Source organism: Macadamia integrifolia, chromosome 12 (genome assembly GCF_013358625.1).
Source record: "Macadamia integrifolia cultivar HAES 741 chromosome 12, SCU_Mint_v3, whole genome shotgun sequence".
NCBI lineage: Eukaryota > Viridiplantae > Streptophyta > Magnoliopsida > Proteales > Proteaceae > Macadamia > Macadamia integrifolia.
This window is the reverse complement of record NC_056568.1, coordinates 6,402,146-6,428,254: the sequence shown is the minus strand read 5'-3', so window position 1 is coordinate 6,428,254 and position 26,109 is coordinate 6,402,146. Positions and strand designations below refer to the sequence as shown.

The 26,109-nt window shown below is 37.8% G+C and overlaps 2 protein-coding genes and 1 pseudogene across 4 annotated transcripts in view; 2 read left to right on the top strand and 1 right to left on the bottom strand.

Annotated features, from left to right (window-relative positions):
• Positions 1-25,175, top strand: part of LOC122058175 (endoribonuclease Dicer homolog 4-like) — a 54,831-nt gene extending 29,656 nt beyond the window's left edge. The window contains exons 10-18 of one of the 3 annotated variants that reach the window (XM_042620712.1): positions 4,329-4,467; positions 11,720-11,788; positions 21,031-21,133; positions 22,561-22,756; positions 23,384-23,544; positions 23,638-23,844; positions 23,982-24,244; positions 24,333-24,607; positions 24,734-25,175. In XM_042620712.1, the coding sequence (XP_042476646.1) occupies positions 4,329-4,467; positions 11,720-11,788; positions 21,031-21,133; positions 22,561-22,756; positions 23,384-23,544; positions 23,638-23,844; positions 23,982-24,244; positions 24,333-24,607; positions 24,734-25,159 (1,839 nt within the window). In that variant the 3' untranslated portion in view covers positions 25,160-25,175. Of the gene's footprint in view, positions 1-4,328; positions 4,468-11,719; positions 11,789-21,030; positions 21,134-22,560; positions 22,757-23,383; positions 23,545-23,637; positions 23,845-23,981; positions 24,245-24,332; positions 24,624-24,733 lie in introns of all 3 variants that reach the window. The other 2 variants (XM_042620714.1, XM_042620713.1) reach the window with 2 other exon arrangements.
• LOC122058512 lies at positions 10,100-10,217 on the bottom strand (annotated as a pseudogene).
• A 472-nt stretch (positions 25,176-25,647) lies between the features above and the next one.
• Positions 25,648-26,109, top strand: part of LOC122057972 (serpin-ZXA-like) — a 1,989-nt gene continuing 1,527 nt past the window's right edge. Inside the window, exon 1 of the mRNA XM_042620345.1 lies at positions 25,648-25,805. Coding sequence (XP_042476279.1) covers positions 25,648-25,805 — 158 coding nt within the window. The remainder of the gene's footprint in view (positions 25,806-26,109) is intronic.

The window sequence follows — 26,109 nt, the reverse complement described above, 5'->3', positions numbered from 1 at the left end:
TCCTCTCCTTATTCGGAGTTGGATCTCTCCCTATTATTGTTCGTAAGGATAAGAGAGCTTGTACTAATCCTATAACCCAGTTTGTATCCTATGATGCTTTCTCCTCCACTGGTGTTGCTTTTACAACTACTCTTTCTTCTACTTCCATTCCCAAAACTGTTACTAAGGTTATGTCAGACACTGAGTGGAAACAAGTCATGTTAGAGGAAATAATGGCTCTTGAGAAGAACTGTACTTGGAAACTAGTTGACCTTCCCAGGGGGAAAGTCTCAGTTGGATGTAGATGGGTCTATACGATCAAGTATCAATCAGATGGTGCTATTGAGAGGTACAAGGCAAGATTGGTGGCCAAAGGGTACAATCAAGTGTATGGAATTGATTATCAGGAGATCTTTGCTCCTGTGGCCAAACATAAACCTATAAGATTCCTTTTATCTGTGGCTGTAAACAAAGAATGGCCCTTATATCAGTTAGATGTGAAGAATGCCTTCTTTCATGGAGATTTAGAGGAGGAAGTGTATATGCAGCCCCCTCCTGGCTTCAAGTTTCCAGCAGCCGATGGTAAGGTGTCTCCTAAAGAAGGCACTTTATGGTCTAAAGCAATCACCAAAGGCTTGGTTTGAGAGGTTCAGATAGGCCATTCTGAAAAATGGATATTCCCAAAGTCGAGCAGACCACACATTATTTACCTGGAGAGGCAATGGCACCATCACAGCACTGATTGTGTATGGTGATGATATTGTGGTGATTGGAGATGACAATGAGGAGATAACTAGGCTGAAAGCTTATTTGGCCAAGCAGTTTGAGATCAAGGATCTATGACACTTTAAATATTTCTTGGGTATTGAAGTGTCAAAGTCTAAGAAGGGAATCAATGTATGCCAAAGAAAATTTGTTTTAGATTTGTTGAAAGAAATAGGAATGTTGGGTTGTAAACTGGAAAGTTCTCCTATTGAACATAATCATAACCTAGGAGAAGGTTGTGGCCATTCCCCTGTTTGTTGCGGGGAAATACCAGAGGCTAGTGGGGAAGCTGATTTATCTATCTCTGACTCACCCAGGCATTTCTTATGCAGTGGGAGTAGTGAGCCAGTTTATGCATGCACCCAATAGTAGGCACTTGGATGTTGTGTACCGTATCCTTAGGTACTTGAAGTCCTCTTCAGGAAAATGACTTTTGTATGCTAGGAGTAATCACTTGAGGATAGAAGGCTATTCCGATGCCAATTGGGTTGGATCCATTTCTGATAGGAGATTTACATTTGGTTATTGCATATTCGTGGGTCGTAAATTGGTCATATGGAGAAACAAGAAACCGTCGATTGTAGCCAGATCCAATGCAAAGGCTAAGGACAGAGCGATGGCTCATGTAGTTTGTGAGCTCACTTGGCTGCGTCGGTTGGTTCTCGAGTTGGGGTATGACACGGAAGGACCTATGAGACTATTGTGACAACAAAACGGCTATAAGTATTGCTCACAACCCAGTGCAACATGATAGAACAAAGGACATTGAAGTAGACCGGCATTTCATCAAAGAGAAGATTGAGTCCAGTAATATCTGCACACCCTTTGTGAGGATAGGTGATCAATTAGCAGTCATCTTCACCAAAGGACTCATTCCTCACCAGTTCAGTACCCCCTTATGCAAGCTGGGAATGTATGACATTTATTCTCCAGCTTGATGGGGAGTGTTAGAATGTATGTAATAAGGGTACTTTAGGAACTGTCGTATGTTAAGTTGTCCTTATATGTATTTTCTTTTATTTCTTTTTCACCTCCCTTAGGGAGGAATATGTAATTCCCTAAATTATTAGTTGAATCTATTATAAGTGAGATGAGTAAAGGACTCACTCATGTTTTTCTCTCATTTCCCCTTCTTCTTCCTTGCCCTCTTCTCTCCTTCTTTTTCCTCACCCTCTTCTCTCCTTCTTCCTCACTCTCTTCTCTCTTCTTCCCTCATCTCTAACCCTAGTCTCCTTATTTCTAACTTATTTTGAGAGTGGATATTCCCTAATTTTTTCTTATGTTCGTCCTACAATACACCAACCTTAAGTGTTCTACAAAAAGCATGTTTTAGTTGTCATGCAAATGGAAATGCGTAGTTTCATTACCACATCCTCACAAGTACTGCGTTGTACCCAGACGATGATTACCTTTTGAAATGTAACAGTTTTTGACATTACACCATTTATTAGTATAAATTGTCAAAGCTGGATGGGAATTTTGGTGGGAAAATGGGTGTCTACAAACTACAAACTGGAGAAAGAAGTGCCTATGATACTATGTTCAAGCAGGGTGGAGGCTTAAACCTTTTCATCCTCTTAGTGGAGAATGAAGTGCGTATAGATCCATGTTCTAGCATTAGTTGTTAATGTTTCTGAATTGATGTTTGATACTTGGTATATGTTCATTGGATCCGATCATCTGGTCCTAGAGATGTTACTCCACTAGATCTTTGTGTTTGGACTAACACTGCGTGCTCGCAGTTTTTCTATATTTTTTTTTTGTCTGGAAATCTGTGTTCTGAATTCATTAAGGTGGATTGAAATTCTCTCATTGGGAAAATTTGATGCAGTTTGCATCTTAATTTCCCAAAGTTCATCAATTAAATTCTCATTTAACAGTGGTTCCAGTGGGAAGCTTCGACTATGTAATAAATATTAAAGCTTTTGTTTCAGGGAAGGATTTGGATCTTTTTGTTACTCACATACTAGCAATTTTGGCTTGGAATCTAGGTTTCCTGTAAGATTGAGCCACCATTATGGGAGAACAAACTAGTTAGTCTTTTTGGTGTTCTCTAGGTGATGGCGCAAAGGCTTTTTCCCTGGTGGTGAAGGTGTCTGTAAGGATAGGTGTTGACTAGACAACTAGACTACATTGTGACTCAACCTTACCTAGCATATCTTATTTATATTTGCTATCCTCTCTATAAATAAAGAACGGAAACTGTCATTCTAGGAAAATCATTCTATTCTCTCAATCCCTTCTTCTCAACTTGGTATCAGAGCCCAATACATTGGGTATTTTTTAAAATTTCTTTCACCACTAGAAGAGGTCGGCCCTATGCAATAGAGGTTTCGGCCTCAAGGCTGAGCATGGTGAACTGAAACCTGTCACCTCCATTAATCCACTGACTCTACTATGGCCTTGCATCCTCACATTATCATGCCACGACACCTAGACCTCTCGCCTGTTTCATCCGACCACCGCTAGACCTTTCCGGCCACCACCATCGACTCTCACCAGCCATTGGGTCTTGTCGACCTCCTCCAGGCACTCTAGCCCATTGTCTCCAAGTTTGAGATTTTAGGTGAAATGGTAGTGAACATGGTATTAGAGGGGGGAGGTTAATTGTTCGACTCCTGGAAAGTGCATCAAAATAGCTATCCTAACATTTCTTCTCCCTTGGTGCCGAAGGAAATGTTGCGTGAGGTCCATGTGCAAAGACCAAGGATCTTGACTTGCACGTGCAGGGTAGTGTTGATGTATACATTTACACTGCCCTTCCCTACAAGTCTTCTATCATGGCCATGTTTTGTTGCACAATTGTAACACTGCAGGGAAGTGCATGGTGACATATCCTTAGGCCTTAGAAGGCATTACTGATAGTCTTGAGGAGTGTGAGGGGTGATTCCTATGGTGAAGTTCAATGGCTTTTCTGTTAAGGTAGTCCAATATGACTTTCTGAGGAGTTGATTTCTACTTTGGGCCAAGTTCCTAATTATGATGGGTTTTCCATTAATAGTTGGAGGTCAATTTCTACCAATGTGTTCCAAGCTGTGAAGGCTGATGTATTTGCTCCAGCTTATGAGGGGGCACTTAAGGGCAATTTTGTCTTCCACGCTTTATTAGTATGGTTGTCAAATTTTGTTGATCCATTCTCCTCTCTAATTCCCTCCATCCTTGTTCATTTGTCCTTTTTTTTATAATAATAGAAATATTGAAGGCATAGCATGCCATAGTAATTATGTAGAAACGGCATATGTTTAAGAGCATTAACCAGTGTACTTTCCTTTCCTGGTTTTCCTCAGCCTACTTATCATGGACCATTGCAAAATTATTTTGTGTCACTAACCAGTGGGATCTTAATAATATCTTATCATATGTAGGTCACTACGGTTAATCTCACCAAATGATGTGTTGTACCTTATCTTTGGCTGAATGCTTTTCCTGCTTGTATGCTTTTATACTAGTATTTTCTTGTCTTATTGATAGAAAGTTCATTTATAGTTATTTTTATATACGTTTACATTTTTTGGGTGTGTGTACATATGTAATCCTTTTTTGTCCTATTCTGTTGCTTATTACCTATTTATATTTGTTGAAAGGCCATCCGGATCTACTTAGATGGTGATAATTCTGAGGGAAATGAATTGATGGGAGCAGAAGCTGGTTCTGGTGAGAACTCCTTGGCAGATCGTTATCTAGCTAATGCTGCCTCCATCTTGGACTCTGATTTAATGAAGGGTATGATTTTATCTTGTAAGTTTCCATTTGAAGCATCTATAACCCCTGCCCCCTGAAAATTATTTTTTGTGTTCATTAAGTGCTAAAAAGGTTTCTCTAAATTGAATCTGGGTGTAACTATTATTTTCAATTTTTAGCCTTATAAATCAGCACAAATGTTAGTATTTCCATTTTATCCTTCATTAGTGGAGACTTTTAGGACCATAGTTTTTAAGAACTGAGCTGAGCCATACAGGCTAATCAAATTTGGTTGACCATTAAACTGTGACTAGGCACCATCCTGGTTTCTGGTTTCTTGTTTCTTGGTGATTCCCCTTCTGAGAAACATTGGCCAGTTAAACCTAAACAGGAAGTGGACCCCTCGCGCTTCAATTTTTTTCTTGCTTTAAGGCCCACGGTTTGAGGTCTCGGTTTCTCATAGGCCAAAAAACGAGGCTTGCGAGATTTCGGCAAAATCTTGGTGTTTTTTTATAGGAAAACTCAGGAATGGGTTTCGGTGGCCATACAACCAAGTTAGCCCTTGAAATTTATCATCTATCATATTTTAATTAAAAGATATAAAACATGGTTTGCTAATTATTATACATGGGTGACTCACATTACACATAGTCAGAGTGAACAATAGACAATAGTAGTATAAGACAATACAAGTGGATGACTCACCTTATTCTCATCCTGGAGTTCTATATTCTTAGTTCTTGCAAACTTTTTTTCACCTTCAAGTGTTCTTGAGAAGAAATGGAGCTCTAAGAGTTGATGTTGAAGTGTCAATCTTCAATTGTTGAAGTTGATAATCTCTAATGTAGAGGTGAGATTTGGTAAGAAGTACCAAAACCCTTGTTCTAATGGGGCTTTTCCTTATCCCTCGCCACAATTTCACTGTTTGGCACGCTCTTTGCAACTGCCTCCCTACCCAATCTTTTCTCATCCATCGTCACATCCAGGTCCCCCCGTCTTGCTGCCTTTGTTGGAATGGTTTTGAAGATGCTAATTACCTCTTCTTCTCCTGTGCCTTTGCATCTTCAATATAGAAGAAAGCTCTCTGATCCATTTGGCCATCCCACAGAATCCCCCTCCCTTTGTTTAGAAAGTGGATCTGGATTGATACGACTTTTGGCAGTTCTACCATTTGTGGCACAATAGGGAAACTTAAAATAACCTAGAGGGGGTGAATAGGTTATACTAGTGGAAATTTAATCTTTTCAAAATAATATCCCTAAGTGTGATTGCAAATTAAAAAACAATGCGGAATAAATAGGCACAATCACATAACACAAGATTTATAGTGGTTTGACTAAATCCGAGTCTAGTCCACTCCCTACAAGAATCCTCTTGTAAGGTATTCCACTAGTTCTCCCTTTCAGTACAGTAGGTAGGGAAGAAAACCTTTACAATCTTTTATAGATAAGAGTATCCTTACAAATCCCCTTTACAGGCAGAGAGGCACCTTTACAATCTGCCTTGCAGGTAGAGAGGCACCTTACTCTTTTTAGGATAAGAGAATCCTTACAATCCTAAGTACAGTCTAGAATTGTAAAACAGTAAATAACAAAAAGTGGAATAAGAGGAATACCTCTGGTGTGGTGCAAATGATGATAATGATAAATGAATGATGCACCTTTTTATGAAGTCTTCTCCGTAGCTTTGACTTGCACAGAAGAATGGAGAAGACTTGATTGAGACTTGAGCTCTTCTAAAATAACAACTTTTTGACTCTTATATGCTCACAATAATGCTCGTAATGTTTAGATTTAATTAGTATTTAATTTAGAGCACCTTAGGTATTTATAGGTGAGCTTAAGAGAGCATTTTAGGCCGCAAATCAGGCTCTAAAGGTCATATTCTGGGTCCACCAGTCGGCCGCCGTCGATAGTCGGTCGATTGGAAAGGACCGGCTATAACCTCGGATAGGTCCGGTCGACCGGGGCTTCCAGCCGGTCGACCGCCTACAGTTTTGTCCTGTTTTTGACAGACATCTGTCATACTGACCAGTAGTCAGTATTTCGGCAATAACTCTTCGGTCTGACATCGGATTAACCCGATTCAAGTTGTGTTGGAATCGTGACTTGATTTCTTATAACTTCCATGGGGGTTCATATCCTAATACCGACTCTAAGGTTTCCCAAAATACCCTTGAGTCTGGTCGTAGTGATTTTCACAGAAAACTACATAGGACATGTATTTCTAATTATGTTTCACACCACCTATGGGCTTCCATGCTTGGTCAAGGGATCTCCTAAAGTCATTCTAATATGATGATATGTGATGCATGAAGTGCATGCATATATACATAAAGAGTGTACATTGTACAAGGTGTACTGGCCTATCCTAGGGTCTTCATCTTGAGTCATAAAGTCTTCATCTTGGCTTGGCATTCCATACTTAGGATTTCATCCCTTTAAGCTTCAAGGTTGTATCTCCATGAATTGTTCCTTGAGTTATTGACTTGAGCTTTCCAAGTGTGTTTCTTCTTATGCTAATCACACTTATCAAATCAAGTTAAGTATACATGTTTGTTTGTTAACACCAAAACACATATAGGAGTGTGGGCATGTTCCCAACAATCTCCCCCTTTTTAGTGATGACAAACAAACACTAGAAATGATAGTAATATGTTTAAAACGTAAAAGTATAGACAATTAAGTCATTTCCAAAAAGTCAAGACAATTTATAATCAAATATTCTCCCCTTTTTGTCAACACTCAACAGCAAGAAGGAGATGCAAAATTTGAAGCATGTGTAGCATAAATAAAATGAGATACTCCCCCTGAGTATGTGCCAGGAATAAAGATAAGATTTAAGCCAATCAAAACATAACGCACATTTAAGTGAAATAGGCATGACTTCAGCAATGCAGCACATAGGATTTCATAGAAAAGTAAAGACGAGCCAAAAATTGAGTTCCATCTCAAACATAGTAGAGAAGTGTAGGTTTAAACAAAACATCCACAAAACGTATCTTTATAAAATGGAAGTGAATAGTCTATTCTTCTTCACTCTCGTCTGCAGTTTCATCTCCTTCGCCATCTCCTTCTTCCTCGTCTTCTTGGAGTAGCTTCAGGATTTAATTTTGTTTTCTCTCCGTCTTTGCTAACTGGGCAAGGATGATGTTACCAAACTTCTCAAGATTAGCAATGGTTGCGTAAGCAGACGTGTCAGCACTCCTCTGTTTATCTGGCTGACTTGTTCCAACAATAGTGTTCTTAGAAGCAGTTGTCTTCTTGGGAAGGATGTTCGTCTTCCGAACAGTGGAGAGATAGATCTTTTGGGAGAGAGGCTCAAACATTTCGCCAGAGAAGTCCACAGAAAAATAGTCCAGAATGTGGCAGATGAGTCGTCTATAAGGGAGATTTCCCTTTTGGAGCTTATCTCCACAAGCCAACATGTTCATCAAGTTAATATAGGGAAGATTGATGCTAACAGATTGACAAACACAGTAGATCAGGTATGCATGAAAGGGAGGAACTTCGTCTCTGTGACCTCCTTTAGGTAAGATATTGTAGGAGATTATTAGATTCATAATTCTTCCCAAATTGGTAAGTTCCTTGGCCTTTATCTTGTGTGTATTAGCATAATTTTTCATAATGCTTAAATACACAATATCGACCATAGTTGTCACGGCGACAAGGTGAACCAAGGCGATGGAGGGTTGTCTAAGCGTTTAGGCGAGAAGGCGCACGCCTTGAGGCGAACAAGGCGATCAATTGTTATTTTTTTATTTTTCCTATTTTCTAACATTATTTAGTAAGCTATATATACCTTGTATCATAAAAAATCAAGATTAAGCAACATCAAGTCATTAAAAATCAACATTTAGCCATATTAAATCATAAAAAATTAACATTAAGTCATATTAAGTTATAAAAAATCAAAATTTCGAGAAATGCTCTGGTTTTATAATAAGTTTGACTGATCAAATGATATTATTTTTACATGAGACTTTTTGTATCAGTTATAATATAAAACTAACTTTCCAGCAAGTCTAAGATTACTTAAATCCGAGTTGTAATGACAAAGTTATGCGCGAATGGTGTTAAAATCACCTGAATGAAAATAATTTTATAGATATCAAAACAAAAAATTATTTTACTGGACTTTTGGTTTTTAGCAATGTTTTAATATGATAGACTTTATAAAATTTTCATAATTAAGAAAAACTCCAGCATTTAAAAGTTGAAAATCGCCCCTATTACCAAAATCCAGTTTTTCTTCTTGGACTGGGGGGTTGACTTTTTATCCTTTTGGAATTTGATTTTTAAACTATTTTTATTGGATTCAAATAGGGGGTATTTGCTTATTTATGAATAATATCTTAAGTAAATAAAATAACAAATGATATTTGGCATAAATAAGTGCTAAAACACAAGGCGGCATGCAGTGCAATAAGGCAACTGTCGCCTAGGCCCCAGGCAAACCACCTGGACGCCTAGGCGACGCCTTGACAACTATGACTATCGACATCCATGAATTGTTCAATAAGGCTTTGGGATGGTAAAATTTCAAAGGTCCTTCCAAAGAGATGTCAAGAATCTCTCCTAGGGATTGGATGTCTAATTCCATATGGGTACCCTTCACATAGGATCAAAGGAGAGTTTCTCCTTCACCAGTTATGGATAGATTATAGTAAAACATTTTGACCAGGTAAGGGTAGCGCTTAGTCCCCAACTTGAGAATATTTCCCCAACCTAAGGCATCAAAGTGTTCTTGAATGCCATACCTTATGAGAGAGATAGTGTTGATGGTTCTTCCTTGCTCAACTAGGTGAGGGATGTACATCTCCCAACATTCATGAGCATCAGAGGAGAAAAACCATTTGTCTCCACTAGAGGAACTTAGGATCTTCCTTTTTCCTTTGTGAGCCACGGTTTTCTTAGACTTGAGAGGACGTTGAGACTCCATGGAGAGGAAGAGCCAAGAAGTTGAAGGAAATCAAGGGTTTTGAGAGAGAGTGTGAATATCTTTGTATATCTAGGTTATAGATGGAGTCTAGGTTAGGATTTTGGGATAGGAATAGCCGAAATAGGGTTCTAAGGGTTTTGGGTCTCTTAAAGTGAAGAAATGAACCCAAAGAGTCGAGTTTTAAAAAGGGAGATGAGGCTGTCGACTGGAAGACCATTCGGTCAATGGCGGTCGACCGGTTCATTTTTGGTGGTTGACTGAAAATTCGTTCTGTCAGGGGCGGTTGACCGGAATCTGCAGGTTTTGCCAAAAACCCCAGATAAAGTGATTTTTGAGGGGGTTTTCGGATCCGATTTCTCAGGGGCTTAAAGGTGCATGGTACCAAAAATTTATTCTTTACCTAAATGGGTTGCAAGTTCCAAGCTCCTTTCGTAAGGTATAAATCCTTTCTTTACCTAGGGGTTTAGTGAAGATATTTGCGAGTTGTTTCTTGGTTTCGATGTACTCAAGGGAGACTGTAACACCCTAATCTGATATTTATACCCCTACTTGTGGATAGGCAAGAAGAAAGAGCAGAGGAAGCCAATGCTGGCATGGTTGGCAGTTGTGGAGTGCCAAGAAAGCAGAAGTAACCCCACCTGCTCCTGTTCAGCTTGCCAATATCATTGGGGAACTCATAAGGAGGGGTGGACAAAGAGGTAAGTTTAAGTACAAGACTAAGAATAGTAGGAAAAAAATGCGACATGAGGACTTCCCAGGGGGTCACCCATCCTAATACTACTCTCACCCAAGCACACTTAACTACGGAGTTTTATGGGATTTGGTGCATTAGTGCTGGTATGATCGCACCCACACTGGTAGGTCCAAAACTGGCCAGCCAATTTTGCCTAGCAGAATGTAATTTTTGGGTTTTTACACTGTGGAGCCCACCTTTGTTGTGCAAAATTCCCATTATACCCCTGTAGGAAGAGACTTAAATGAGGCATGAAATGCATACGTTAGAGGAAATGAATTTATAGACTACTAGGTATTATATATATATAGTATGTATGTAATTTATATGGAAATAAAAGAGGGCAGCCAACTTAAGAAGGCAGCCAAACAAACCTTAGTTATAAGGATTTAAGAGGGCAACCAAACAGACCTTAGCAATACTTGAAGAGGGCCAGCCAAACAGACCCTTGGGGCTGCCTTATATATAAGGGATAATGGGCTGAGATTGCATCAAACGTGACTGCTGTAACAGTAAGTAGAAAAAGAAAGAAAGGAGAAGAAGAAGAAGGAAAGAGAAGGAAGAAGAGGAAGAAAGAGAAGTAAGGAGGGAACTCACTCACCTCAGGCTGCTCTTTGATCAACTCTGCACCCAGGTAAGTGAACTTACTACTGCAGTAAGGTTAATTAGGTAATTTCATGTAGATTGGGCAGTTAGGGTTAGGGTTTTACCCAATTGTTAACTGCCAGGGAATCCCTGTAAGTAGAATAGCTGCCCAGTAAAGAAAGCCCTAATTTCTATGGGCTAGTAGGGACTCAACTGGTAAAAAAACCCCTATCCCTGCTAAACCCTAGAACATAGGACTACTTCTTTTTCAGTAGGGATTATGCAATAAAGGCTGAAATAGGGTTGATTTAGTGGAAATTCTGCCAAAACCCTAGGAACATAATTTTATTCAAGCTGAAATTATGCAATAGGGGCTGAATTAATTAGGTTAGGTTAGTACTTATAAATGTTCATCTCAAATTGATGGCCAAGGCATAAGAAATACTCTAATTCTGCAGTTCTCTTTAAATTCCTACACTATGTTTGCAGAATTTGACTATATTAGTTGTGGGTGTAATAAATTGAAACCCAAAATTGGGTCAACTTGGCATTTAACCTTTTTCCTTACTGACTTAAGATAAGTATTGGAAATTCAAAATGAAAAATGGATGCAATTCGGGCACTACAGCAAACATGGTACCGGTTTTGACCCAGGTAACCCACCGATTTAGGTTCCTGAAGCCAGATGGGCTGTGTAACAAGTTACTAAACCTTTGGACATAAGTTTGAATTTGTTTATATAAGAATTAATGAGAAACATAACCCATGACTGTAGGGTCCAATGTTTGGAATTTCATATGACCTCGAGGACTGTAAGTATAGATGAAACCCCTTCATCCAATGAGGATCTATTAGTGATTCTCTATATCTAATTCTACTATAGAAAAGGTGTAAGAAATCAAAGAATCAATATGTATATAGGAAAGAACAGACAAAGACCTCTATAGGTTGGGTATGGGAATGCTATACTTAAAGCGAGTGGATAAAATGTAGGAATTTGTGATGTACCTAATGATTTAAATATCTGTTGAATAGGGAACATAAGTGACAGTGTGGCAATTTTCTTGAATCCAAGAAGTGAACTTGCCAAAATTGAATACCAAGGTGAGTGGGTGCCCTTCTCAACCCCCCATTCTTTTGGTGTGTTTGTTTAATCCTGTTTATGCATTAAATTGCTCGTGTATGTGCATTTACATTTACCTGCATTTATTCTTTGATGGTACTATTGTGATGGAATGGGACGGAATGGAAATGAGAAAGGTAAGGCAGGTGAGATGGGTCACATGCAGGTGCCCATGTTTGTATGTGTGATTGAAATGATTCGTTGTGCATCATTTAGGTGTGCAAAACCCTCTCTTTTTGCAGGTTTTGTATTTTAAAGACTTTAAGCATTATCGGGCATTGTATCTCTCTAACAACAACTACCTAGTGTAGTTGGTGAGCTATGGTGTGCAAAATTCCTTTGCTCACCAGGAGGCCTCAAGTTCAAATCTCATAGTCATATTTTTTTTGGAGAATTTTGTTGAAGATTTCCTGTTTTTCACTCACTTAAAGCACTAAGGGCATGGAGGGGATTTCCATATCAAATTAAAAGATTGTTCAAATCTTCAAAGCAAGGAAAATCGTGGGAGGGGTTTCTTGCACAAGAAGAGAAAAAAAAAGGAAAAAAAAATAAATCTTGTCCAAATCTTCTCTCTCCCCCACATCATCACCAAAAAATTGTCCAAATCACACAAAGCAAGAAGGAAAATCGTCCAAGGGAAAGAAAAAAAAAATCTACCAACAAAAGTTGTGCTCAAGATTTGAAGAGGGAGAAAAAAAAGAGAAAAAAAAAAGAGGGAAAGAAAATAAGCAAAAAAATTATAGAAAATTTCTCCAAGTTTATTTCTGTTCTCTCTCCTCCACCTTAGCACTTTTGGTCTCAAAAAATCTCATCTACTAATTGTGGATTTCCCCCTTTTTGGAAAGAGAAATTTGTTATCCTACCTCTCCATTCCCTATAAATACAACTCATATAAGAGGAGGGGAGACACTTAATTCTTCTTCTAGTTTTTTTTTTTTTTGTTGCTCTCTCTCTCTCTCTCTTCTCTCTCTCTCTCTCTCACACACACACACACACACTCTTTAGTTTTAGTTCTTCTTTGTTTTTGCTTTAATCACTTTTGTAATAGCTTTTTATTTCAACTAATGCAAGCACTCTTTTATTTTTATTCAGCCTTTTATGCTTATGATTTATGCAATTGAGTTGTAATTTTTAAGTTATAGTTCTAGGCTTAGATCTAGGTGACAAGATCATGAGCCGTGGAGCATCTCTTTTTTTCAAGTTCAATTTTTTTTTAAGATTTGTTTTCTCTAGGCCTAGAAATTTCAGATTTGGTTCATTCCAGATTTGGTTTTTAGGGTTGGCAGTATCTCAAATCAACCAAGCTCTCAAGTTCAAGCATTGATTCAGGTAGGTAGTCTTCTTCAATAGTCTTCTCTCCCCCCTTTCATTCCCTCTTCTGACTACCCTTTCTTTCTTAATTTAGGATTTTAATTTCAGTCCTCACATTATTGCTATCCCTTTCCCCTAAGGTCATGGCTAGTGTATGTGTTGGCTTTGCCCCTCCTAGCCATAGAACCATCATTTTATTGTTTTTTTTTAATTGTCTCTCTTTCCCTAAAGCCAAGTAGAGTAACCCTTGTAAGAGTGACTCTCTAGTCAAGTAGGGAAGCTCATACTACGATGTATCCCTCGGGCTAAGTAGAGAAACCTACTTGTGAGCCTCTCTCTGGTTTTATCCCCTTTCTTTTACTTCATTTTTATTTCAGCATTTTTTTTCCTTCATTGCTTTTTAATTGCGTGGGTTGGTTATTTCAGTTATTTATTTATTTAATTTTAATTGCATGGCTTGCGTATTTAAATTCTTAGATGACAAATGGTTAGGACGTTATTTTATATACATATGTTTAGAACGGTAGTTAGAATTAGGTCACAACTGTTACTCAGTTCACTTTCGCATTATTAAAAGAAGCTAAAAATAAAGTGGCTGCTGTCCCTTTGTTCGACCTGTAGCTACACTGATTCGTACACTTGCGGTTACATTTTAAATCCTAACACAAGTACCACTGGTACTTTTTCTGTTGATATGGCAGCCAGCAAAGTCAACATCTGAGAAACTAAGTCAAGGGGTTGGTTTTTAGGATACCATAATCCCACATCACAAGTGCTTTTTAAATATTTAAAGATTCTTTCTATAGCAGTGAGGTGAGATTTCTTAGGATCGGCTTGAAATCGAGCACATACACATATGTTGTACATGATATCTGGTCTACTTGCCATTAGATGTAGAAGGCTCCCAATCATTCCTCTATATCTAGTAACATCCTCAGAAATGCCATCTTCATCTTTGGTGAGCTTCAAGGATGAACTCATTGGAGAGTCTGAAGATTTTTTACTGTTAATGTCGAATTTTCTTTAGAAGCTCCTTGGTGTACTTACTTTGGTTTATAAAATGCCATTTTCAGTTCGTTTAATCTAAAGTCCTAGGAAGAAGTTTAATTCTCCCATCATACTCATTTCAAATTCATTGCTCATCTTCTTACTAAAATCAGTACACATTTTCTCATTGGTTAAGCCGAAGATGATATCATCTACATAAATCTGAACAATGAGTATGTCTTCTTTCTTGTTCTTCACGAATAGGGTAGTGTCAATCCTCCCCCTTGAGAAGGCACTTTCAATTAATAAAGTACTCAATCTTTCATACCAAGCTCTAGGAGCTTGTTTGAGTCCATAGAGGGCTTTCTCAAGTCTAAAAACATGGTTTGGAAACTTTGTATTTTCAAAACCAGGGGGTTGAGCTACGTACACCTCCTCTTGAATGTAACCATTCAAGAAGGCAATTTTTACATCCATTTGATATAATTTAAAATTCTTATGGCATACAAAAGCGAGTAGCATTCTAATGGATTCTAGTCTTGCTACAGGTGCATAGGTTTCATCATAGTCTATTCCCTCTTACTGATTATACCCTTTGGCTACTAATCTAGCTTTGTTTCTTACTATGTTTCCATCTTCATCCAGTTTATTGCGAAAAACCAACTTGGCACCAATGATGGTGTGGTGGTCAAGTTTTGGGACAACTTTCCATACCTTGCTTCTTTTAAATTGGTAAAGCTCTTCTTGCATAGCAACAATCCAATCACTGTCTTTTAGTGCTTCTTCTATGTTCTTTGGTTCAATCATTGAGATAAATGCAGTATGGTTGCATATCTTTCGGGATTTAGATCTGGTTTGGATTTCTCCATCTATATCCCCTATTATGTTTTCTAAGGGGTGATTTCTATGGGGAATAACTTCCTTAGGTAGTGTTTCTACTTTTTTTACAGTAAAATCATTTGTTTTTTTTACCTTAGGATCATTAAGAGACATCATTCACTTTGTTCTTTATATTGTCAAGTATGATATCATCATCATCAATGCGAGATTTATTCAAGTTATTAGGCAATGATTCATCAAATCTAACATTTATAGATTCTTCAACCATTAATGACTTCTTGTTGAAGACTCTATATACTCGGCTGTTGAGTGAATATCCTAAGAATATTCCTTTATCAGATTTTGCATCAAATTTTCCAAGGTGGTTTTTATTGTTCAGGATGAAACACTTACAACCAAATACCCTAAAGTAGTCCACCTTTGGTAGTTTACCAAAGTATAACTCATATGAGGTCTTGGAAAGCAAAGGCCTGAGAATTATTTGATTTAGCACATAGCAAGCTGTGTTCACAGCTTCAGCCCAAAAATATTTAGGCAAGGAATACTCATTGAGCATTATCCTACCGGTCTCTTGTAGTGACCTATTTTTTCTTTCAACAACCCCATTAGATTAAGGTGTTCTAGGAGCGGAGAAGTTATGGTCAATTCCATACATATTGCAACATAAGTCAAACTGACTTATATTGTCAAATTCTCCTCCATGGTCATTCCTTACAGAGGTTACTATATACCCTTTCTGATTTTGTAATCTCTTTCACAGAGTTACAAACTCATCAAAGGCGTCATTTTTATTTCTAAGAAAGACAGTCCATGTGTATCTAGAGCATAGTTAGCAAATTCGGATTCGGGAATTATTCGGGCGGAGAATTATTCGGAATAATTCGATTGATTAATTTAAGGATTCGGTCAAAAAAGCGGTCAAAAAAGTGAATATGACGTTTTGTTTTTTGTTTTTTTTGTTTTTTTGTTTTTTGTTTTTTTGTTTTTTTTTTTTGTTTTAAATATTTTTTAAGTGGACCGAATAATTCGGTTTAATTCGGTTCAGCCCGAATTATTCGCGTTTTAAATTCAAATTAGTAAAATTCACGTTTTTTACCGAATTTTATTTTTAATTCGGATTCGGTCAGAATTTTTTTATTTAATTCGGAAAAATTCCGTTCGGCCGAATTGCTAACTAGGATCTAGAGTAGTCATCTGCAATTACAAAAGTATAAGTTTTACCATTCATACTTGATACATTAATAGGTCCAAATTCCAAAGGTCTTGAAGAGGAAACAATGTTCTTCGACTTATGGGAAACTTTGGTTTGTTTGCCCTTTTGACAAGCATCGCAGAAATTATTTTCCCATATTTGATTTTAGGAAGATTTCTAACAAGATCCTTGGATGCAATGGTTTGGATTAACTTGACATTTACATGTCCAAGTCTTCTATGCCATAATGAGGATTCACTATGGTTAGAAACCAAACATGCATTCAAGGGACTTGTTTCTTCAAGCATGCAAACATATATATTGTTCTTCCTAGATCCTTTTAAAATTGTTGGCATATTTGATGTAACAGTAAAAAACATCAAATTCTAGTTTTTATCCAACACCACATAATTAACTTGCACTCAGAAGGTTATAGTTCAGAATTTTCACATAATAGACATTTGAAATTGAAATATCTCCTAGTTTTATCTTTCCAATTCCAGCAATTTTTCTTTGCTGTCATTTCTAAAGGAGACTCATCCTCCGTCGTAGTCCCGTAAGCTTGAAAATAGGTTCTTGTTGGATGTCATGTTTGGAGCATCCACTGTCGATTACCCACTTGGCTTCCACCTTATTCTTCAAGCATACCTACAACAATAGTTCAGTCGTACATTGGTCCCCATAATCTCATGGGTCTGTCATTGTTAGTGTCGAATGTTCCTATTGGGACCCAAGTAGTCTTGTACTTTTTAGATCTTTGGTTTTGCCTTTGAGATGACCTTAGGTTTCTTTGGGTCCTTTGAGGTTCATATGTCCCATTTGGTCTTTGAGGAGTGTAATACCTTTGAGGTCTATAGGACCCTTAGGTTTGGTATTTCCCATGAGGTCTATAGGACTTCCAAAGGTAGTTCCCATAACCTTGGTATTGCCTTTGGGTCCTTTCAATAGAGTATCCCCTTTGAGATTGGGGTATTCTATATCTAGGCATAGGTTTAGGATCCTTTTGAGGCCTATATTGCCTTCTTTGGGGTGTGTAATAGTAACCATGGTTAACTCTGGTTCTTGGTCTCTCATTTTGAGAGTTTGTGGTTTTTCTTTTCCTAGCATTGCATTGGTTTATGGAATGCCCTATTTTCTTACAAAAGCCACATTTGACATAAGAAGTGGATGGTTGGTTACGTTGGTCACTTCTTGGATTCTCATTTTGTTTTTCTTTTCTCCTAGATGGATTGTGTTCATTATAACCCAGTCCTTCTCTATCAGTAGGACCTTTCCTTTGAGATCCAAGGAGGTTGTCAAGGTTCCTTTGCCCTTGGGTAAAGGTGCAAAGGGTGGAGTTTAACTTAGAGTTTTCTTCCTCAAGTTCACTCACCTTTGAGGTTAGTGCATCCACTCTTTTGTTGAGTATGTCAACTTCTTTTTCAGATTATTTTTATCTAACTCTATTTTTAGACTTTCTTCATATAATGTTTCGAAGGCTTCTTGAAGTTCTTCATTAGAGTCATTTATGAGAGAATTAGGTTGGGTTTGACATACCTTTTGATCTTCATCTCCGATAGCCATTAAAACTAGGTTGGTGACTTCTTCAGAGTCGCTCTTTTCTTCTTCATCCCTTGAATCTCATGTGGCTACATAAGCCTTCTTCTTTGGTTTATGTGGGCATTCAATTCTGAAGTGACCAAGCTTTCTACACTCAAAACACACAACATCTTTCGAGGAGGTTTCCTTAGTTTTGAATTTGGACTTACCTTTCTCTCCATAAGGTTTATCTCCGTAGGATTTGTTTTTGTGTTGCATTCTTCCTTTCTTCTTGAGGAATTTGTTGAACTTCCTCGTGATGAGAAATATTTCTTTCTCCATGTCGAACTCTACATCTTCATCGTTGTCACTTACCTCTTCTATTGTTTGGGAGGATTTTAACACTATAGTCCTCCTTTTGTTCTCGGGATTTGGTTTATCAGCATTCAACTCTACTTCATGAATTTGTAAAGACCCCAGCAAGTAATCCAGAGATATCTTCGTTAGATCTTTGGCTTCTTCTATTACTATTTTCTTGGGTCTCCAAGTTGTAGGGAAAACTCTCAAGATTTTTCTAACTTTTTCAGCATTAGTGTAAATCTTACCTAGACTTTTAAGGCTATTCACAATGTCAGTAGAACGAGTAAATATGGAGGTTATAGATTCATTTTCTTTCATAAAGAAAGACTCATAATCTGAGACAAGTTAATCTGCCTTTCTTTCATTTACCTCTTCCGTACCCTCATGTGTGACTAGAAGCATGTCCCAAATTTCTTTGACTGTGTCACATGCTATGATTTGGTTGAATTCTTGCTCGTTGAGGGCACACTGAAGAAATGTGATAGTGCGGAAGTTGTACTGAATAAGGGTTATGTCATCTGCTATCCATTCTCGTTCTTCCTTTAGTATTGTCTTTCCATCTACAATTTTGGTAATGGTGTATGGTCCATTCTTTATGGCCCTCTATAGGAAGATGTTTTGACCACACACGAAGTTTTGAAATCTGCACTTCTAGAAAGAAAAGTTCTTCATTAAAGTAAGAGGGTCTCGAGGGGTTCATGCCCTCTCGTGGTCCTTGGAATGTCGCTATGGTCTTTGACTCACTTTTAAGACAGAACAGTCTTAAATAATTTGAGCCCCGCTCTGATACCAATTGAGATAACTTAGAGGGGGTGAATAGGTTATACTAGTGGAAATTTAATCTTTTCGAAATAATATCCCTAAGTGTGATTGTAAATTAAAAAAAATGTGGAATAAATAGGCACAATCACACAACACAAGATTTATAGTGGTTCGACTCAATCCGAACCTAGTCCACTCCCTACAAGAATCCTCTTGTAAGGTATTCCACTAGTTCTCCCTTTCAGTACAGTAGGAAGAGAAGAAAACCTTTACAATCTTTTGTGGATAAAAGTATCCTTACAAATCCCCTTTACAGGCAGAGAGGCGCCTTTACAATCTCCTTTACAGGTAGAGAAACACATTACTCTTTTTAGGATAAGAGAATCCTTACAATCTTAAGTATAGTCTAGAATTGTAAAACAGTAAATAGAGAAAAGTGGAATAAGAGGAATACCTCTGGTGTGGTGCAAATGATGATAGTGATAAATGAATGATGCACCTTTTTATGAAGTCTTCTCTGTAACTTTGACTTACACAAAAGAATGTAGAAGACTTGATTGAGACTTGAACTCTTCTAAAATAACTGCTCAAGTAGAATAGGATAACTTTTTAACTCTTGTATACTCACAATAATGCTCTTAATGTTCAGACTTAATTAGTATTTAATTTAAAGTATCTTAGGTATTTATAGGTGAGCTTAAGAGAGCATTTTAGGAAGCAAATCAGGCTCTAATGGTCATATTCTGGGTCCACTGGTCAACCTCTATCGATAGCCAGTTGACTGGAAAGAGCCGTTGGAGATAGAAAACTAGCCATTAGAAGTGATCCAGGCAAGTGCCGGTCGACCGGGACTTTCATCTGGTCGACCGGCTATGACCTCGGATAGGTCTGGTCGACCTGCTGGAAGAGCCAGTTGACCACCTACAGTTCTGTCCTGTTTTTGATAGACAACTGTCATACTGACCAGTTGTCAGTATTTCGGCCATAACTCTTCGGTCTGATATCGGATTAACTCGATTGAAGATGTGTTGGAATCATGACTTGATTTCCTACAACTTTCATGAAGAGTTCATATCCTGATACCGACTCTAAGGTTTCCCAAAATACCCTTGAGTCTGGTCGTAGTGATTTTCACAGAAAACTACATGGGACATGTATTTCTAATTATGTTTCACACCACCTATGGACTTCCATGCTTGGTCAAGGAATCTCCTAAAGTCATTCTAGTATGATGATATGCGATGCATGAAGTGCGTGTATATATACATAAAGAGTGTACATTATACAAGGTGTACTGGCCTATCCTAGGGTCTTCATCTTGAGTCTTGAAGTCTTCATCTCGAGTCTTGAAGTCTTCATCTTGGCTTGGCGTTCCATACTTAGGATTTCATCTCTTTAAGCTTCAAGGTTGTATCTCCATGAATTGTTCCTTGAGTTATTGACTTGAGCTTTCCAAGTGTGTTTCTTCTTTTGCTAATCACACTTATCAAATCAAGAATACATGTTTGTTTGTTAGCACCAAAACACATATAGGAGTGTGGGCATGTTCCCAACAAAGCTCACCTTTGTAGTTGCGATCAACCATATCTGGATGGAGTGCAATATCCGAAGATGGACTTTCAATTCCCGCTCTTTTGACAAGATTGGTTTCATCCGTCACAGTTCAGTTTGTAATACCCGAGTAATAGGCTCTTTATTGTTTACTGGGGTCTCCCCTCCTCTTAGAGGAGTCCTCTATCAACTCCCCCTCCCCCAATTGATGTTCCACCATTTTGTATGCCCCCTATTAGTTTGGCCCTCTGGCCTTTAAGCACCTCTTGGGCTTTGTGTCTCTTTCCCCCCTCTCTCCCTTTGTATATTCTTCCTCCTGGTAATGAATTATTTATTCATCCAAAATAAAAATGGGGGTTTTTCTTCACAAAAGGGCAAGAAAGGTGAGAGCTAGCAAGAAATCTCATCAAAATAGGGTATAAAACCTCACGTGACTGGTTTGACCGAGTCGAGTCAAGTCGAGACAGAGAAATGAACTGAAATGTTGGCGGAAACCAGGATCTGTAGGGAGATAATGTAGTTTTCCAACATCACCTATGTCTTGACTCTTGACTCGCCAAAGCCAAAACCGAGATATTAGTGAGATCTCGGCAAGACCTTGAACTATGTTAAGGCCTACAATTATACCACAATCTGTATGTAAGTCAAATATCACTCATTTTTCCACTAACTGTATGTGTATTGTTTTGGATTATTCTCTAGGTGGAACTGGAACCGGAACTGATTTATCTACCCTGGAGGCTTTAAAGGAACCCTTTTTGTCCAAAAAGCTACTGACTCTTATTGAAATTTTGTCTACTTTTAGGTTGGTATTTTCTATTTACACCATAAGAAACATGCTGTGTAGGGGTTGATTTAATAACGCATTTTTGTGAATCTGACACTTTTATTTATTTATTTTTTTAAATTATACATGACTCTGATACTGTATGAGAAAACGTAAAGTTAATGCATTATTTCTGCCTGACATTTATGTATTTGGTTTACAGTATATGTGTACATTTTTAGTGCATATTAATGGTTAACATACTCTTGTAACATCCTGATCAAAGAGGGATTTGACAATGGAGTGTTTTATGGGCATAGATTTTGAAGAAGCCATCATTTTCTGATGATCTGCCTTTGATAATGTGTTTCTAGCATCAATTGTGGCATTGAGTTCCCTCACACCTTCTCTTCTAGAGGGTTAATGGTAAAAGAGTACAGAAACTGTAAAGTCGATAAACTAATGTTCGAAGTTATTTGTTTAGTAATTTCATGTATAGTTTTTACAGGTCATAACAAAAATCTAGTTTTAGAAACTTGGTAATGAGCTTCAGGTTAGGCCTCTTTGCATTTATTGGATAATGTTTCTGAATCTTTCAATGGTGAAAGAATTGTATAAATCATGTCTTAATCTTGTGGTCCTTAGCGTAGATTTCAAATATCCTTTGCATTTCCATTTTATGAGTTGTCCTTTGCTTAGAATTGGAGCATGGAGCAAATTGGAACTAATGTGTCTCAGATGGGCTGGAGTAGCTCCAGAATGTCTCTATCATGGTACTTAGATAATTTGCATATCACTCAGTGAGAAGACTATTGGGAGAAAGGGGGGTTCCACCCGGGGGTGGGGGGAGGGGAGGAGTAGTGTTGTCTATGAAATTTTAAGGCTATGATTTGCTCGTAATAATTTAGAAGAGCATTAATCTCATTTATAATTCTTTTCTATAAATTTTTTTAGTTCTATCTTTTAGTTAAAGGTAACGGGAAGTCATTGGTGAAACCATGTTGTATTTATTGGGAAGGATACTGAAGGGGTGGGGAGATTCATTCTGAAACATTTGTAGCTTTTTGTACAGAATACTTACTTTGAACAAACTTATTTTAGGGATAGAATGGAAAGAGGGTAATGAAGTAAGTTATAATTATTACATGAAAGCCTCCTACTCATTTCAGAGTAATAGCTCCTTGATGAGCTTCGTTTCTCAGACATGCATTTGCATATTAGAAAAAACACTCGAAATGTGGGATGCCAGTTCAAGAATATTTCACTCCTCTAGTTCTTGCATAATTGAGCATTGAATTTTTCTGAGTTTGTTCGCAAATGATATATATTGGAAATTTACTTTTTCCCTTCTCATTATGTCAGAATTCTCTTGGTAATTCTCATTTATCTATGAGATTGTGACTAAAATTTGTAAACAAATTTTTTCTGTTTTTTGGCATAATTTGTTGTAACTTTTTTTGCCACAGGTTACAGCCAAATATGAAATGCATTGTTTTTGTGAATCGGATCATTGTTGCAAGGTCCTTGTCCTTCATTCTCAAGAACTTGAAGTGCTTAGAAATTTGGAAGAGTGATTTCCTGGTAGGGATCCATTCTGGACTCAAGAAGAATATGTCTCGGAAAATCATGACTTCCATTGTTGAGAAGTTCCGCTCCGGGGAGGTACAGTTCCACTGTTTCATTTAGTGTTACATTTCTCCCAATACTACACTACTACACTGTGTAACAAGGACATTGATAGGATTGCTTGTGTGAAGCATGGCATCAAGTTCTCTACTACTAATATTTCTAATGTTTCATATGGAAAACAGTAGTCCTGCTTTGGCGGGGAAGTCTTGAAATTTTATTTGTGGCTAGGACCTTAAAATATGTTTTTAAAATCTTGTAGATATTCCTAGCTTTCCCTCCCACCCAATTGACTATAAATTTTTTATCTATTGATAATTTTCTTAAAGGCAAAAGGGAAAAAAATACAAAGTATGGTTCATCCCAACACAAACGTAAACCAGCCTATATGATCAGGTAAAGGTTGGAAAACATTTATTATCTGCTTGATTTCTTGTGAGATGAGCTCTATAAACTTGAGCATAAAATTTGGGAAATCACCGGCTTCATCATATTGTTTTGTAAATGATAACAGTGTATCCAAATGGTTAAGGCTGCTATGTTGATGATGGTGGTTAGAAGACAATGGATCTATATTACCTTTGTCATGCATGCTTGGCATTTAAGGATTATGTTGGACTTCTCTCTAAACTTCAGCTTGTTTCTTATTGTTCAACTTTGCAGCTGAATCTGTTGGTTGCAACTAAAGTGGGGGAAGAAGGACTTGATATTCAGACATGCTGCCTTGTAATAAGGTTTGATTTACCAGAAACTGTTGCCAGTTTTATACAGTCTCGAGGCCGTGCACGGATGCCACAGTCCGAGTATGCTTTTTTGGTTAACAGGTGCTTTTTTGTATGCAAATGCTGTATCTGGAACAATCTTTGGCTTGTAAACTTTATAAACCAGTTCATTTGTTTACCTTCTGGTTTATGCAGGGGAAACCGGAAAGATGTTGACCTGATCGAAAGTTTTCTAAGTAACGAGGATCATATGAATAAGGAAATTACATGTAGAACATCTGGAGGGACATTTAAAGCAATTGAGGATGCAATCTACAGAGTTGATATTACTGGTGCCTCAATTAATGCTAACTATAGTGTTTCCTTACTCCACCATTATTGCTCCCAACTCCCTCATGATGAGTATGCCATTGTTCCATTGTGACTTTCAATTTTTGCTGCTCAATCTGGTTTATTTAGATTTGGAAACCCATGATCTGTTTTGAAATTTACTGTCCTGCTATTTTGTCTGTTAGACATACATTTGTCTTTCTCTGCAGATATTTCAACCCTACGCCAGAATTCTTTTACTTTGATGATTTAGAAGGAACACTCTGCCATATAATTCTACCATCTAATGCTCCCATTCGTGAAGTTATCGGTGTATCCCAGCCTTCAAAAGAATTAGCTAAGAGAAATGCTTGTCTGAGAGCATGCGAAGAATTGCATAAACTGGGTGCCCTCACAGACTATCTTCTACCAGGCCAAGTTGATGAAATGGAAGGATTAGCGTTGCCATCATCCAACTCTGGGAGAAGTGAAGGTGTAATTTTTCATTCTTTGTTATATCTTGTTGATACATGTCCTTTTCATAATGTTATAGGGCGCAATCATTCTATTTTCATTGGCAGATGAGTCCTTGCGAGGAGAAATTCATGAGATGTTAATACCTGCTGCTCTCAGAGTACCATGGAATAACTCCGAAAATATTATCATACTTAATCTTTATTTTATAAGTTTTACGCCTATTCCAGAAGATAGACTGTACCAAAGATTTGGTCTTTTTGTAAAAGAACCTCTTCCGGGGGAGGCTGAGAAAATGGAACTTGATCTTCATCTCGATCATGGTAGAATTGTGAGGACAAATCTTATTCCTTCAGGGTTGATTGAATTTCTTAAGGATGAGGTAAAAAAATTTCTCAGTAAGTGAGGCGACTTTCCTTATTTCCCTTTAGTAATTTTATGATGAAGTTTATGGCCACTTGCCTTGTTTCCCTTCAGTAATTTTACAATGAAGTTAATTTTTTGACAGATTTTGCTAGCAGAGCATTTTCAAGAAATGTTTCTCAAGATCATACTTGACCGCACTGAATTCCTTTCTGACTTTGTACCCTTGGGGAAGAATGAGTTATCTCGATCATCAACCTTTTACTTGTTGCTTCCCGTCAAGGAGCATGTACATGAAAATGCAATGACTGTTGACTGGGAGATTGTTAGAAGGTGCTTATCTTCACCAATTTTCAAATTTCCCACAGGTGCTTTTGAAAATAGTGCTCTTCCTGTCAACCAGACCTTGAAGCTTGCTAGTGGTCCTACAAAGATAACTGACATCTTGAACTGTTTGGTGTTCGTCCCACACAAGAAGTCGTTTTTTTTCATTGATGGCATTCTTTCTGAAAATGGATACAGCCCATTTAAGGATTATTCAAGCTATGAAGAGTACTTCATGAAGCAGTAAGTAATTTATTCACTCAATTGTTTTACTTTATCCACAATTCTATGATGTTCTGGATCCATTGTTACAGTGTGCTTGGAAATCTTTACTGCTGCTATCTCAGTTCATTGAGAGAACTAAAATAGCATCCATATCTCGTTTCAATCTACGTCCTTGTTGGTCAGTAGTTTTTGACAAGTTCAAGTATGATCTCATTCTTTTCAAGAATATACTTGGTTGTTGGTTCTAAGTAACAATTATTTCTTGATTTATTCATAAGCATGCTTTTTTTTTGAATGAATAAATAAATACATTACCAAGCAAGAAAAGAATGTACAAGGGAAGAGGGGGGGGGGAGAAAAAACACAAAGGCAAAAAGCCCACAAGACAAAAACACAGGCTAAGGGCAAAGGGCGCCATCAACGACAAAATGATATATAAAAAAGGTGGGGTGGAGATAAAGAGGAAGGGAAGCCCGAGGACACAATAGTAAGCATGTTCTTTGGGGTGTCATGCACCATGCGGTGGCGGAGGCGGAGGCGGAGGCAACAACCAAGTTTGGAGCTAACATCAAAGTAGGCTTTCCAAATCTTGTCATAGGACCTAGAATTGGAATTCCATCTACGAAGATTGCGGTTCATTCAGATATGGTTGATGGTAGCCCTAAAAGGCAAGCTTTCCAGCAGTATCACAAGTGGTGGAACCACCAAAGGCCATGTCAACCCAAATCTATTCTCTGCTTAAAGGAAGGATCTTCAACGGGAAGGCCAGCAGGAACTAAGGACTCTACTATAGACAGTGGAAGAGAAAGAACAGAAGAAAAGGGGATGATCAACATCTTCAGTGCCATTCCAGCAAAGACAGTAAGAATAAGGAACTTGAATGTGCCGATGGATGAGGAAGGATTGCGTTGGGAGGTAGTTAGAAAGAGTTCAATGAGCAATAAAACTGTGGCAAGGGATATAGCCTTTAAA